The 16582-nt window shown below is 39.7% G+C and overlaps 1 protein-coding gene across 1 annotated transcript in view; it reads right to left on the bottom strand.

The window, feature by feature from the left end:
- Positions 1-16582, bottom strand: part of LOC122670127 (phospholipase D zeta 1-like) — a 55843-nt gene that overhangs the window by 18085 nt on the left and 21176 nt on the right. Inside the window, exons 5-8 of the mRNA XM_043867095.1 lie at positions 13219-13389; positions 11934-12107; positions 5273-5515; positions 5047-5163 (exon numbers count right to left, since the gene is read on the bottom strand). Of these exons, the coding sequence (XP_043723030.1) occupies positions 5047-5163; positions 5273-5515; positions 11934-12107; positions 13219-13389 (705 nt within the window). The remainder of the gene's footprint in view (positions 1-5046; positions 5164-5272; positions 5516-11933; positions 12108-13218; positions 13390-16582) is intronic.

The following is a 16582-nucleotide window of genomic DNA, read 5'->3' as shown; positions in this document are numbered from 1 at the left end:
CTAGCGTGTGTTGGTATACCCCAACAAACTGGGGTAGCTGAGAGGAAAAATTGCCATTTATTGGAGGTCACTCGGAGTCTTCTCTTTGGCATGCATGTTCCTAAGACCTTCTGGTATGAAGCTCTTCTCATTGCTTCTTTTCTCATAAATCGCATGTCTACCAAACTCCTTAACTCCAAATCTCCCTTAGAAACCCTGTCTCCACAGGTTTCTGCTTTCTCTCTTTCTCGTAAAGTCTTTGGCTGTGTTTGTTATGTGCATGTCAACAAACCCCATCGTACTAAACTTGATCCCAAAGCTCTCAAGTGTCTCTTTCTTGGGTATTTTTCTACTTTCAAAGGATATAAGTGTTATCATTCTTCTTCTCGTCGGTGTCTTCTCTCCAAAGATGTCACCTTTCTTGAATCTATCCCTTTCTTTGCCCTTTTTGAGCATCCTCTTCAAGGGGAGAATTGTGGAAGTGAACAGGCTGCTGATTTTCTTCATCCTACTCTCCCTATCTCTCCTTTTATGCTTGACATTGGGAAACACATGACTGTGGATGTGGCTGATAATGATGATCAATCAGGTGGGAATACTAAATTGGTGGAAAGTAGTTCTGGTAATAACTAATGAGAAGGAGAAGGATTACCACCTTAAGTATAAAAAAGGTGAAAGCTTGCAAAGTAAAGGAAAGAAGACCTGCCAAGAGTCCTCTTTGGATCCAGATCCACACCTTGAGATTCATTCTCCTCAATTAGGTGACATCCCTTCTCTTCCATCTGATTTAGACCTTCCTATTGCTGTTAGAAAATGGAAAAGAGATTGTACTAATCCTATAGCACAGTTTGTTTCCTATGATGCTCTTTCTCCTACAAGTCTTGCCTTTATTGTTGCTCTCTCTACTACTTCTATTCCCAGGAATGTTACTGATGCTATGTATGACCCAAAGTGGAGACAAGCTATGTCTGAGGAGATGATGGCTCTTGAAAAGAATGGTACTTGGCAATTGGTGGGTCTTCCCAGCAGACGTGTCCCAGTTGGATGTAGATGGGTCTACATAATCAAGTATAAATCTGATGGCAAGGTTGAGAGATACAAAGCAAGGTTGGTGGCCAAGGGGTACAATCAAGTCTATGGAATTGACTATCAAGAGACATTTGCTCCTGTGGCTAAGCATAACTCTATAAGAGTTCTTTTATCATTGGCTGCCAATAAAGATTGGCCATTATATCAACAAGATGTCAAGAATGCCTTCCTTCATGGTGATTTGGAAGAGGAAGTGTACATGCAAACTCCACCAGGTTTCAACATACCTTCAGCTGAAGGGAAAGTGTCTTCTCAAGAAGGCGCTATATGGTCTCAAACAGTCACCAAAGGCATGGTTTGAGCACTTCCGGCAAGCCATTCTGAAGAATTGATATTCCCAGAGCCAAACTGACCACTCTCTCTTTACCAAGTGAGGCAATGGTACCATCACAGCGCTTATTGTTTATGTTGATGATATTGTGGTCACTGGAGATGATACAACTGAGATAGATAAATTGAAGATCTACTTGGCTCAACAGTTTGAAATCAAAGATTTGGGTCCCTTGAAGTACTTCTTGGGAATTGAAGTATCAAGGTCCAAGAGAGGGATCAACATTTGTCAACGGAAGTTTGTTCTGGATTTATTGACAGAGACAGGGATGTTAGGCTGCAAACCAGCAAACTCTCCTATTGAGAAGAACCATAAACTAGGAGAAGATTGTGGTCCCTCTCTTGTTGATGCGGAAAAGTACCAGAGGCTCGTTGGGAAGCTTATCTACCTTTCTATGATACGCCCAGATATTTCCTATGCAGTGGAAGTAGTGAGTCAATTTATGCATGCCCCCAAGAGTGACCACTTAGATGTTGTGTACCGCATTCTCAGATATTTGAAGTCCTCTCCAGGGAAAGGGCTGTTGTATGCCAGGCATGACTACTTGAGAGTGGAAGGTTTTACTGATGCAGATTGGGCTGGATCCATTACAGACAGGAGATCTACTTCCGACTATTGTACCTTTTTGGGAGGTAATTTGGTTACATGGAGAAGCAAAAAACAACCTATTGTAGCCGGATCCAGTGCAGAGGCAGAGTTTAGAGCTATGGCTCATGGAGTGTGTAAGCTCATATGGTTGAAAAAACTAGTTCAGGAATTGGGGTTTAACGCTGAGACTCTACTGTGACAACAAGGCTGCCATCAGTATTGCCCACAATCCAGTACAACATGACATAACCAAGCCCATTGAAGTTGATCAATACTTCATAAAGGAGAAGATAGACTTTGGCTGCATTTGTACTCCTTTTGTGAAGATTGGTGATCAACTGGCAGACATCTTCACCAAGGCACTTACCACTCTTCAGTGTGGTACTCTCCTATGCAAGCTGGGAATGCATGACAGTTATTCTCCAGCTTGAGGGGGAGTGTTAGAGTTATTACAATTTATGTTCTAGGGATACTTTAGGAACTGAACCTTATCTAGTTCCCTTATTATGTAATTTTTTCTTTTTCTTCTTTTTACCTTTTACCTCCCTAGGGAGGTTGGATGTAATTTGTTTAGAGTTGTTATTGGAGTAATAAAGGTATGGATTGTGGAGAGAATAATTTCACACACAACACTTACAACCGAAATACCTCATCTTCTTCTTCTTCTTTGTTTCTCTTACCTCTTCAACCTCTTCTCCTTATCTTACTAACAGCCCTAACCTAAAACTCAACTAGCATTGGACACGAATTTTGATTAATGAAAGGCTTTTTGGCTGCTCTTCTTCTTCATTGAAGGTTTTTGTTTTGTGTTTGATCAAGGCTGGTGGGATTGGAGTTTGATCCGATCGACACCTTGCGGTGTGAAGCCCGGGTGGTTCGTTTGAAGGAATTGATGTTCAATCCAATTAACGCCTTGCGGTGGGAAGCCCGGGTGGTTCGTTTGAAGGAATCGGTGTTCAATCCAATTAACGCCTTGCGGTGGGAAGCCCGGGTGGTTTGTTTGCTCTCTTTGTTCTTCATCACTGTTCAAGTTCTGATTTTCAAGGATCCTTCATTCAAACAAGCTGTTGTGCAAGTACTACTTCAACAACAATAAGTTTAAATCATCCCAAACCCTAGCCATTCTTCTTCTAATCCTCTAAACATCCAAACCCTAATAACCCCACTCTTTACTCTTTCACAAAACCTAGCCCTAGACTCCAAACCTGCTGCTGATTCTGTCCAGTGACCTTAGACTTGTTAAAACTTAGGAGACCTTCACTGCAAGACTCCCCTACATCATCTAAGCCTAACCATACCATCAAACCCTAATCCCCAATAAACCCTAACCCTAATTTGACCAAAATCACCTATTTTGACCTAGCCGAATTACTTGCTCATAGCAGATCCTGGTTATTGGCTTCTAGTTGGTCTCCTATCAATCTAGGACTACATTACCTTCCTTGTGCAATAAATCTGGGAAGGGAACTACAACTTCTTGATGTCAAGAATGCATTTCCTCACGGTAAACTTGAAGAAGAGGTTTATATGGAGATTCCCCCAGGTTTGCATGTTACAAACTCAGGGAAAGGTGTGTAAACTGAAACGTGCTTTGTATGGGTTGAAACAGTCTCCCCGTACTTAGTTTGGAAGATTTCACAAGGCTATGGTGTCTTTTGGCTACACCCAAAGCAATGCTGATCACACATTATTCATTAAGCAATTTGGTGGTAAGATTACACTCCTCATTGTATATGTTGATGATATTGTCGACACAGGAGATGATACCGCTGAAATTTCTCGTCTCAAGGAATATCTGGGCTAGGAATTTGAAATTAAGGTAAGCTTTGTTATTTTCTTGGCATTGAAGTTACTCGATCTACCAGAGGAATTTTCCTATCCCAACACAAATATATCCTTGATGTTCTCTCAGAGACTGCTATATTGGGGTGCTAGCCTGCAAATACTCCTATTGATGCCAATACCCATCTTGTGAGCAAAGATGGTGAACAGTGGATAAAGGACGATACCAGAGGCTGGTTGGAAGACTATTTACCTCTCTCACTCGGCCAAACATTGCTCATGTCGTTAGTCTGGTAAGCCAGTTTTTGCATAATCCATACTCCTCTCATATGGAAGCTGTATTTTGTATTCTTCATTATCTGAAGTCAGTTCCAGGACGAGGTTACGAGTCAAAGCTTTCACAAATGCAAATTGGGCTGGTTTTCCTGATGACCGCAGGTCTACATCTGGCTATGGTACGTTCGAAGGGGGAAACTTGGTTATTTGGAGAAGCAAGAAGCAAGCTGTTGTAGCTTGATCCAGCACTGAAGCAGAGTTTGGGGCTATTGACCATGGTATTTGTAAACTTTTGTGGCTCAAAAGTCTCCTAATGGATCTGGCTGTTCCTATTACTCTTCCTCTGATGCTATGTTGTGATAGCAAATCAGCCATTAGTATTGCTCATAATCCAGTTCAACACGATTGGACGAAGCATGTGGAGATTGATCGTCACTTCATCAAGGAAAAGCTGGACTTGGGTCTTATTTGTGTTCCTTTTGTTATGTTTGGACAATTGCCTTATGTGTTTACCAAAGGTCTTAGTAGTTCTGTTTTCCATCGTGTTATATGCAAGTTGGGCATGTGTGACATCTATGCACCAAATTGAGGGGGAGTGTCGTAATATGGGTATAAGGTTAGAATTGTCCTTGGGGTTTCTTTAGTATTTTCCCTAGGGGCATTATTGTACTTGTACCTCATCTTTCTCTATTATAATTTTATAAATAAAGCCTGGCTGGTGTCTCATAGACATGAGTCATATTTCCCCAAACAACAAGTTTCTTCTCTTTTTTTTTGTTTGGGGGGGGGGGGGGACCTGTTAAGCATCAGACATATTTAGGCTGTGGAAGGTGATAACTACCAGTCTACTATGCAACCAAATACTATTATAATATCAAAATTCTTTCTGAAACCAACCATCTTAGTCAACTATGTATAACTGCATGTTACATCATATGCACATATTAGCAATGTGGTCAGAGTAAACAACAAATGATGGACAGGGAAAGAAAAATGAGCACCTGAACTCCTTGCTTTGCTTTTCCTTCGAGTAGAACTTCTAGCCGAGAGGACCCATGATCATGAAATGGACGCCTTAGATACAGTTCTGGACACACCCACCAGCCAGTAATGAATATCTGCATGGAACTTTTAGCCCATTCAGCATTTCTTAAAATTAAATTGTATGTAAGGAAATGAATTTCAACTAAAATAGAATTTGCTTATGTTCCAGCACTGGAGACAGACCTCTGATTTTGCTTCCTCAATTGCTGAAGCAATTGCTTCAAATGCAGCCTGCCCATCTACAAACCACTGAGCCTGGCTTCCATCTTCAGTTAAACCTCTTGGCGGAGCAAAAGAACCAAAGCGGTGAGGATGACACCAGCCCTCAGGAGGCTTTGATACGGCATCATTAATGGCGGCTACCCAGTCTCTAACTTTAACAGTACTTCCAGATCTTATCTTTACGGTGCGGTTCCCACAAGAGACCTTTTGAAATGTCCAAATGTTGGTTAGACAGTAGAGTCAGAATACTGTGTTTCCATAAGTACATTTGCATCCATCTATTAATTAAATCATGTTTTATGTTTAGCATTTGGAGACCACTGTTTTGGAGTCTTATCATGGTTACAAGTTACAATCACCTCTCTTTTCTTTTCTTTTTCTCTCTTGCTGGAAGGATTTTATTTTCAGTATGGGTGAATTAGGTAAAAGCAAATAAACAAAGTTGGCTACTTGGTACTTGCTATACATGCCCCAGTGTTTCCAAGAGAAAGATGTGAAAATAGTAAGAAGAGAAAATAGAAGAAAGATTTTACATTATCCCAACTAAATAGGGTCCCCTATAAGGAACCCGTTTTTTCATTCAACTCTGTTTGTGGCTATGCTCGTTCTCAACCCTAATCCATGCATATCTTTCTTCTCCACTTCTCCGAAAGTCATTTTGGGCTAGTTGCTCTTTTAGCTCCTCCAAACTGAATCATATCACTCCTCCTTATCGGTGCATTCAAAGATCTTTGTCATACATGCCCATTCCACCTGAAATGACTTTCTCTCATCATTTAGGGTAAAGTAAACGTACCCCCCTGTAATGCACCCAATATTCCTCGTACCCCCCTAAGCTTCTGATAAGTCCACGTACCACCCCTCAATATTCCATGTACCACCCCTGCTTTACCCCCTTAATGCCATTTAAGTCCACACCTAACATTAAATGCTAAAAAATGACCAAACTACCCTTTCTTCTATCTTTTCTAAAATTTGAAAAGACCTAATTGCCCTGATCTATTTGCTAAAATTTGTAAAGACCAAAATGCCCTCATCGTCCCCAAATCATCATCTTCTTTTACATACCCAATACTACCACCACCACCATTAACACACCATCACCACCGTGAAACCCCACCTCCAGCACCACCTCCAACTCCTCCACATTTACCAATTCCACCACCGAGTCCCCCTCCCTTGCCTATTCCTCCTCCACCTCTACCAATTTTTCTCTCCCCCGGAGCTAAGGCCGTTAATGGCGGATCAATTTTTTGTTTCCCTTTCCCTCCATCGACGTTCTTAATCTTTCGAATCTGGATTGGCCTAGGACCGTAGACAAATCCTGTAATGCTTTTCACCTTTTAAGAATTATAGTTTTTTTTTTCCCCTTTCTTGCAAACGAAGATGGAACTGAAATTTGTATTCGAAACCCTTCCGCCATTAAACATCATTGATGACAATAGAATTATTTTTGGTGATGTTTTTTTTAAATTATTCGTTATTGCATCTGGTTTGTATGTTTATTATTGTTTCTTGAACTTATTTCTATGTATGTTGGGGCTTTCAGGGTTAACTTCTGCTTTGAACATTGAAATGCGGAGATGGGATGCTGTTGAAATTCTCCATAAATAATTATTCTTTTTAGTAAACCAACAGTTCACAATGGATCGTTCTAATTTGTAGAAATAATTTGTGGGTATGGAAGATAACAGCATAAACTGTGACGTTGCAGTGGGTTTTGGCCTTAATAGGAAAGAGTTGATTAATCTCGTAGATATGGAAGTTCCAGCGGATCCAGACAACGAAACAATTGAAAGTTCTGTTGAAGGGGAGGTTCACCAGGCTGAGGAGGTTGGTAAGAGCACTGAGAGTACCTCAGGTAGGGGATTAGTTGCAAGTGAAGGGGACCCAAATGAACCAAGAGTGGGTATGGAGTTTGATTCTGAACACTGTGCATGCCTTCTATTCTGCATATGCTGATCGCGTTGGATTTGTCATCCGGTGGAGCAGACTTGGTCGCTCCAGGCGTGCCCGTGCTGTTATTGCTCGGGAATTTGTGTGTAACAAAGATGGTTTTCAAGTAGCTGATAAGCATAATAAGGCCGGATCGAAGCCACAGGCAACCACGAGGGTAGGTTGCAAGGCAATTATGGCCGCAAAGAAACTAAATTCTGGAAAATGGGTTATTTCAAAATTTGTGGAGCACAGTCATCCACTGATTATTCTTGGTAAAGATGGAGGAGTTGGAGGTGGGGCTTCACGGTGGCGATGGTGTTCATGGTGGGTGGTGGTGGTGGCGGCGGTGGTAGTAGTAGTGGTGGTGGTAGTATTGGGTATATAAAAGGAGATGATTTGGGGAAGATGAGGGTATTTTGGTCTTTTCAAATTTTAGCAAATAGGTCAGGGTAATTAGGTCTTTTCAAATTTTAGAAAAGATAGAAGAAAGGGTAGTTTGGTCATTTTTTAGCATTTAACACTTGGTGTGGACTTAAATGGCATTAGGGGGGTAAAGCAGGGGTGGTATGTGGAATATTGAGGGGTGGTACGTGGACTTATTAGAAGCTTAGGGGGGTACAAGGAATATTGGGTGCATTACAGGGGGGTACGTGTACTTTACCCCATCATTTATTGAAGATACACCTAAATTACATCTAATGTGTCCATTCCTTATTTTATCTTTTCTAGTTTTACCATTGATCCATTTCAACATCCTCATCTTACACTAATTTCTCTTGTAAAGTCATAGTTTCGATAAAATTCTATAAGTCTAAGACGGAATAGGCAGTTTCATCACATTCTAGCCATGAGAATATTTTGGCAGAAGTTAAAGAAGCCCTAAGAAAGATGAAACTAGGTAAGACAACAGGCCCTGATGAGATCCCAATAGAAGTGTGAAAATCATTAGGAGGGAGTGGGGTTTATTGGCTAACGAAGTTGTTTAACAGGATTATGAACACCAGGAAGATGCCAGATGAATGGAAGAGAAGCATTGTATTCCCGGTCTACAAAAATAAAGGTGATATTCAAAGCTGCAATAACTACAGAAGCATAAAGCTAATGAGTCACACAATGAAACTTTGGGAGAAGGTGAGTGAAGCCCGATTGAGAAGAAAGACTCTTATCTCGATGAACCAATTTAGCTTTATGCCAAGTAGATCCACGACAGAAGCTATCTACTTATTGAAGAGGCTTATGGAAAGATATAGAGATAGCAAGAAGGACCTACATATGGTCTTCATTGACTTAGAAAAAGCCTATGTCCGAGTCCCTAGAGATATAATCCAAAATGTTCTAGTGAAGAGGGGGGTGTCAAGTAAATATGTGGATGTCATTAAAGAGATGTATGAGGGTGTGGTGACTAGAGTGAGATCTGTGAGAGGTAGGGGCAAGGAATTCCCAATTACGATTGGATTATATCAGGGCTCAGCCTTAGGCCCTTACCTCTTTGAGCTTATCATGGATGATATAATAAAAAACATTCAAGACGAGGTCCCATGGTGTATGCTCTTTGCTGATGATATTGTTTTGGTGGATGAGACAAAAGAAGGGATTAACTCTAAGTTAGAGTTGTGGAGGTCAACTTTGGAGCAAGAGGTTTTAAGATTGGTAGAACGAGTACGGAGTATATGATGTGTAATTTTAGTCACACCTCGATGGATACTGAGATGGTGCGAATTGAGGAAAGAGAGATACCACAAAGTGGCTATTTCAGATACCTGGGATCAATCATAAATAAAGAAGGTGACATAGAGGATGATGTTTCATAGAGAATTAAAGTGGGGTGGATAAAGTGGAGAGGTGCGTTCGGAGTGCTGTGTGACCGACGTATTCCTCTAAAACTTAAAAGGAAAGTTCTATAGGATTGTTGTTCGCCCGGCCATGATGTACGGGGCAGAATGTTGGGCAGTTAAGAAGTGTCATATTGATAAACTTTGTGTAGCAGAGATGAGGATGTTACGGTGGATGTGTGGAAAAACAAGGAAGGATAAAGTACGGAATGAACATATAAGAGCGGACTTGGGAGTTGCACCAATCAATGACAAGCTCCGAGAGAATCGCTTAAGGTGGTATGGTCACATTCAAAGGAGACCTAGGGAAGTCCCAGTAAGGAGGAGTGATATGATTCAGATTGAAGGAGCCAAAAGAGCTTCGGGGAGACCTAAATGACTATAGGAGAAGTGGTAAGGAAGGACATGCATAGTCTAGGTCTGGTCCCAAGTATGACCTCGGACAGAGCCTATTGGAGGGCAAGGATCCATGTCGCAGTCCCCATTTAGCTGAGATTATCCTGAACATGTTGGGCTGTGCCTTTTACCTCTTACTAGCTTTCATCTTTCTATTTATTTGCAATCTTCCATTTGTCATTTTCTTTGTCTTTTCTCATCTCTTTCCCCATCCCTCTTCTCCAATCTTTTTTTTGTTTTTGTTTTGTTTTTGCGTATATCTATGTTTTCTCTATTCTGTTTGTTTGGATCCATGCAGCCGACCCCATTAAGTTGGGATTGGCTGTGTTTGTTGTTGTTGTTTGTGTCCAGGTAAAAACCATGTAAAAGGAAAATTTTCCAGTAGAATCCTACATTTGTGTATTGATTTTACCAGAGAATATTAATTTTAAACTGTTTTTACCTGGAAACAAACAGAGCCTTAAAAAAAGTGCTTTGTGTGTAGTTGAATGCCGTGTTGGCAATCAAGTAATTGCACTGGTGGTGAGAAAAAAATCCTCTGCAGTGCCTTAATTTTGTGGTGCCTTGCAGTCCGGGTCAATCAAACTTGCACCGTTGGATGAAGCATCTTCCAAGTGTCAAGCTCTGAGGCCCGAACTGCAAGGCCCCGCAAGATGAAGGAATTGCAGAGGATTTTAATCCCTGGTGGTGGGTTTGTAGATTTGTAGAAGAGAAGACCACTGTGGTTTCTGTAATGCTTGGAAATGCAAGCTTGCACAAACAATCCCCCAGTGACAATTTTTTTAATCTATCTTCTTGTTGAATTTCTCATATGGTTCAACCACAAGAGCTTTTGTTTTGTGACAGTTCCTTCGTTTGCCTTACTTTCTATGTATTCTTTCATCCACAAGATCCTCAGTCATTTTCTTCATATTATTGGGATCAAATTATTTCAGAGTTTGGCTGTTTGACTTCCAGAGAGAGATTACAAGGAATGAGCTATGCAATAGCAAACTCCAAGAAAAAAGTCCTTCAATTAAGGGGGAAAAAAATTCATACTTGTATATGTCCAATTTGTTGGTAAATTTTCATTCACTATGAAGCCAAACTATACCTTGTTTGATCCTTTTAAGCATGAATTGTAAATGTTTATAAATCCAACCAGGATCTTTTTGGATAATTTTGTAGAGAGAATTAGGTCATTGTCATTAGCAGCAGGAGAAATAAGAAGGGTAAAATTATTTCTGGCTTGTTCATATTTACTGCAGCTTTTTTTGTTAACTAGATTGAGAACTGTAATTTTCTTCATTGATGTAATATTCATATATTATATAAAAAACCATACAATTTAACTTAAGAGGACTATAGCACGTTCAGTAATTCAGTAGTAATGCTTTTCTTGATAGACTGAGGACTGTAGGTTTCTGTACGATGAATTATGCATGTACTAAATACTATTGTATAATTACATTTTGCAAAAGTATATCAAGTTCAATAATTAATTGGTATATAAAATGAAATCTCTAGCTTGCATGAAGCGAAGATTGATATAGAGAAACATATTCCCCCCTCCCCTCTTTTTTTAACATTTTTTGCTCAAGGAGTTTATTTATATACTTTTTGGAACAAATGGAATGGCAAAGTACAACCATTTTATTGATTCTTCCCCCCTCCCTTTTGGGGGTTAAATCCTCTTGCGATTTTGTACAGCAGTGTCTTCTCAATAATTCTTCTAGCCTTTCCCCTAACTGGTAATATTCATTCTTAACCAAATTCATTAACCTTGTCTCAACTACTTGGGGGTTGGCTCACCTATCCATAAATAAGTGTGGAAATCAATTTCTTCTTTCTCTTTTCAGAGGTGTGCTCCATTGCTGCATCAGTGCTTCCATGTTGGAGCTATGTCCAGTTAGACATAGTGAAGAGAAGTTCTGTTGTGGGCATTGCATTAGCCTTGGGTTGTGCCTGGGTGTTACATGAAGTTGAAGTCTCAGTTTGTTATTGAAGGTGGAGGGAGGAAAGAGCTGGTGGTCATCACATTCACCATGGCTAAGAGGTGGAGTTATACTTTCCCGGTGGCACGGTATTCACTATACTTCCATTTTCTTTCATTTTACTTTTTGGTTTTCCTTTTGTGTAACTTCCCTCCATTCAATTTTGACAAACCATTTATACTCTTTGATCAAATTCATTCTTTATTTTTCTCTTTGCAATGCAACCCAGAACAAAATAACAACAATTAAGTATTCCATCATTAAAAAAATAATTGTTGTTTCAATTACAATGAAATATGGATACCAAATGACTATATCAACTTAAGAAAAGAACTTGTAATTAATGGTCAAGAGCCCAGTGTTACCTAGAGAGAAGATTACATATAGTAAAAAGGATAACCCTGAAGTCATATGAAATCAAAGTGAACTCTTTCTAGCCGGAGGCAACAGAATACAACTCAAAAAATCTAATAACAACCATACCTTATATGCATAACGCAGAGGATTACGTTCCTTTATCTCTTCTGCTAATGATACCCGACTTTCCCCATTTCCATCTGATGATGGCAATACATCAAAAACAATTATGTCCAAAAGTTTTGTATCAAAAGGATCCTCTAGCAAGGCCAGGAACCCAGGTTTCAATACAGCCCACACCTACATGCAGTAATTCAGTACAATGAGAACTATTTAATCACAAACAAGTGATTAACTTCAAGCTCTGCTACCCAAATGGTCAATGGAACAAATAAGCATGACTAAAACATAGCATTTCTTAACAGGTATCTGTCCATTACCCTTGTAATTGTAAGAATGGTGATAGGCCGATTGATCATCGGCACTGCAAACAATAAATTTTTAAAGGACAAGAAACACAAGCTGGTTACAACTGTTTAAAGAATGAAAAGACTCATATATCGCTGAAGTGTTCAACTGTGGCTATATATTTTCTAATAAAATACGCCATAGAACAAGATGGAAATTGTAAGTTTGTCAGATAGACAATCATAACATTGCAGTTCTAAAGGGACAAGCACAATAGCTGTACATGCAAAAAAAACAAAAAAGGGAAATAACTGATGTAGAAGAATTTTCAAATGGAAGAAAATTTCATAACAGGAAAGAAGGCAAAAGGAGAAGTGCTTATGATCATCAAAACCAGGCTAAGTATCATATACCAAGAAACCTTTCTGCTAAACCCAAGGATAGTCTATTGTTGTTTACCAGCATCTGTGATTGCAGATATCAGACCCAGCATAACCAATTCCCACTTGGAAACAACTCTTGATCAGCCTATCTGCTGCTAGGATCAATTTCCATCTTAATCCCACTCTAGCACCAGGTTGGAATTTAAAACCTAGGGTTCTCATTTCAATGCAGAGAACAGAAGAGAAGAGAATAACATAGAATAATGCAAAAATCGTATCCTGTGTCAATGATTCAATAAGCTTAATTATTTATACTGGAGTAAAAAATAACAAGAATGCCTTAAACTAATGGACTGACTGAATGGCTGACATGAACTTCTTTCAGGATAACTGATTAATACTAAGACGAATTTATTAGCTATAAATATAGTTGTGTTCTCAGGCACAAAAGCAACATATTATTAGCAGACCCCTCCCACAAAAAATAATGCTGCTAACAAATAATAATTAGAAACAAAAAGTGGCTGGCTGCCCACTGCATGCAAACAAGACAGCAAAATATAGCCATTGCCACAGGGGGAAATAGAAAGCCTTTGTTCAGAGGAACAAGATTGTATTACCTTCTGCCAATTGTCATTGCAACAACTAAACCAGTGGCATGCACAACATCTAGAATCATCATTGTCCTTTGGAATTTTTGGTAGATGTTTCACCATTACATAACCTTCTTTCAGCTTGGACCCATACTCCGGTGAAAATGATAACTTTGAAACCTCCAGAAACTTGCAAACCTACGGTAAGAGCTGTTTATTACAATCGACAGGCAAAAAGTAGAGTAGTGACCAAAAAAAATATGCAAGCATAAATTCAGGGAGAGCTAGAAATACTAAGCAACCCATATGCTACAACACAGAGCTTTGTTCCCTTCGTATTATTCAGAATCATTACTAAAGAACTAATGTAAACAAATAAATATACAAGTAACTGTTTTGGTCACTACTCTAAAGCAAGTGTTTTGGGGAGTTCTATGATGTTTTATTGTACAACAGTGTATGTTTTAAATAGTATAGAAGGGAGAAGGGAGCTCTAGAGGGATATGGTGGACATTTTTCATCGCATGAATTACCCTTGGGTCCTAGTAGGAGATTTCAATGTAGTGAGGCATCAACGGGAGAAACTAGGAGGGGACCCCATTCGTCACTCTGCAGTAGATGATTTTAATAATTGTATTTTTTTATGCCAAATTAATGGATTTAAAGTGGAAAGGCGAATTTTATACTTGGAATAATGGTTAGGCTGGTTCGGATAGAATTTCCTGTAAGTTGGATAGGGTTCTAGTCCATCTTTGGATGGACATTATGAAATTCTCAGAAGCTAATTTTTTGTGCCCAGGCATTCTGGTCATAGTCCTATCAATATTTCAGTCTTGGAGAACAAAAATTTTTGGTACAAAACCATTTTGGTTTTTTATGCTTGGACTGCTCACTTGGAATATGATGAGGTGGTTTGAAGAGTTTGAACTTACCTATTAGATTGAATCAGAACCCTTTACTTCAGTCTTCTTCCAAATTGTAGCTCTGGAATAAAAGCAAGTTTGGTGATGCTTTTCTTGCTGTCAAAGAAGCGGAGTTGGAGTTGCAGCATGTTCAATTAAGCTTATCTTCTTCCCCAGATGATACTTCTCTTGTTCTCTTGGAGAGAAATGTGAAAAATAAATTGTGGAATGCCTTACAAGTAGAGGAGAAAATTTTGAAGGAAAAATCTCAAGTAAAATGGTTGGAGTTAGGTGATGGTAACAATAGCTTCTTCCACAAAGCTGTGAATTGTTGTCAAAATCGAAACCATATTCTTGAGATTAAGAGGGGTGATTGTTGAAAAGCCAAGTCTCATCAAGGAGGAAGCGATTTCCTTTTACAAAAACTTGTTTGGGTTGAATTATGTTGATGAGGGGTTTTGTCCTCCTAATGTTCCTATTGACAAGGTTCTATCTTTGGACCAACAAACTGCTTTGGAAGTGAATGTGGCAGCTGAGGAAATCAAAGGGGTTGTGTTTTTTTTAAAAGATCATAAAGCTCTAGGGCCTGATGGTTTCGGAGCTCATTCCTTTAAGCATTCCTGGGAGCTGGTAGGTGGAGACTTAACTGATGCAGTTAAGTGGTTTTTTAATAATTAGACCATGCCTCATTCCATTAATGCTACCTTCATTAGTCTTATCCCTAAGACTGGGGATGTATCTTCTTTTGCTGGGCATCGTCCTATTGCTTTGTGTAACCTGATCTATACAATCATTACAAAGATTCTCACAAACAGATAACAGCAAGTTATTGGAGATGTGGTGAGTGATACTCAATCAACTTTCATAAAGGGACGTTCTATTGCTGATAAAATATTGGTGTGTCATGATTTTGTTCAGGGTATTGATATTCACAAGGCGTTGACTCCTTGAGCCGGAAATTTTTGTTTGGAGTAATAGAAAGGATGGGGTTCCCTAAAGTTTTATTGGTTGAGTGAAAGCTTGGGTAAACTCCCCATGCTTTTCAATTCTTATTAATGGAAGCCCTGTGGGATTTTTCTTTGGTAGAAGAGGTATTCGGCAAGGGGACCCCATCTCGCCTTATCTCTTTACTATTGCAATGGAAGGCTTCTCGGGATTGATGAGGAAGCTGGAAGTGTAGAGTCGTATTCAGTTGGTACCACGGTGCAGGGCGTTACATCTCTTTCATCTTATTTTTGCGGATGACCTAATGATCTTTGTGGAGGCCATCTGTGAATCAATTACCGCTAGTTTGGAGGCTTTAGAAGAGTTTGCTACCTACTCTAGGCTACATCTCAATAAGGCCAAGTCCTTCCATTTTAGGGGGCCTTACTCAAACTAGCAAACTGTAACTTTTGGAATTAACGGGTTTCTCTGAAACCAAATTACCTATTAGGTATCTTGGTGTGCCTCTTATTTCAGGGAGGTTACCTTTGGTGGTAATGTAAGACTGTTGATTGAAAGTAACAGTCCCAAAAATAAGCTTCAAACTCCAATGAACTCAGGTTAAGAAACTCAGATCTAGATAGAACTCATAGAAGGAAACAATCAAACAAATCTGAGCATAATACTTGTACAGGAAGTGAACTTAGATTAATCACAGTAGGGTTTCAGAAGTAGCAGCAACAAATAGAAGGCTCAAAACAAAAGCTGTGATACGGAGAACCTTCGTTGTTCACAGGGGATTCAAAGTAGAAGCAGCAGCAGATCATACAGGGGCCCTAAACCTTGCTCGAGTGAGAGGTTGCAGAAGCAGCAATAGGAGCAGGTAAAAGGGAGCCACACAGAGATCAAGTGGTCTTTTCTAAGGGTAGCACAAAACCCTAAAACCATGCAGAGAGTAGATCTCAGAATAGGCATCAACAGAGACTCTAGTTCTGCAGAGGAAAACCCAGGTTTCAACCAGGGTTCGAGTGAACCCAAACAGGTTTTGAGAGAAGATCTTCTGCAGCCAGATGGAGTTCTACTTCACGGCAACAGGGGCTTGCAGCAGTTGATCTCAATGGAGCAGAGGTCTTCAAATAGCAGCAGCAAAGAACAAAAAATTCAGAGAAGAAAGAGAGCTAGAGATAGAGGTGGGTGGGGGTTGGACTTTCTCAGTCCTGGGTCTCTCACCCACAGCTATCTCAGCTGTTGAACAGGGAATGTTCACCCATAACCGATGGCAAGCATGGCTTGAAAATTCTATTATTCAATTGTGATCCTTCCTTACAATAGGGGCCCTATTAATAGCTTAGGCAAGCTTACAAAATAGAAAGTAAAAAAATAGGAACTTTCTAAAATAGAAACTAACTGAATATAAAAAGTACGAAGGCTTTATAGACTTCAGCCTTTTAAACAAAAAAGGAAGGACACCAAAATAGAAACTAGGCAGCTAGGAGTTTGACTGGTCAAAGACCAGCATCTTTGTCAAAATCGTGGGGTATCTTGAGTCTTCTAGAAGGTTTGAT

The sequence above is a fragment of the Telopea speciosissima genome, chromosome 7 (genome assembly GCF_018873765.1).
Source record: "Telopea speciosissima isolate NSW1024214 ecotype Mountain lineage chromosome 7, Tspe_v1, whole genome shotgun sequence".
NCBI lineage: Eukaryota > Viridiplantae > Streptophyta > Magnoliopsida > Proteales > Proteaceae > Telopea > Telopea speciosissima.
The sequence above is the reverse complement of the archived record's forward strand: the minus strand, read 5'-3'. Positions and strand labels throughout refer to the sequence as shown.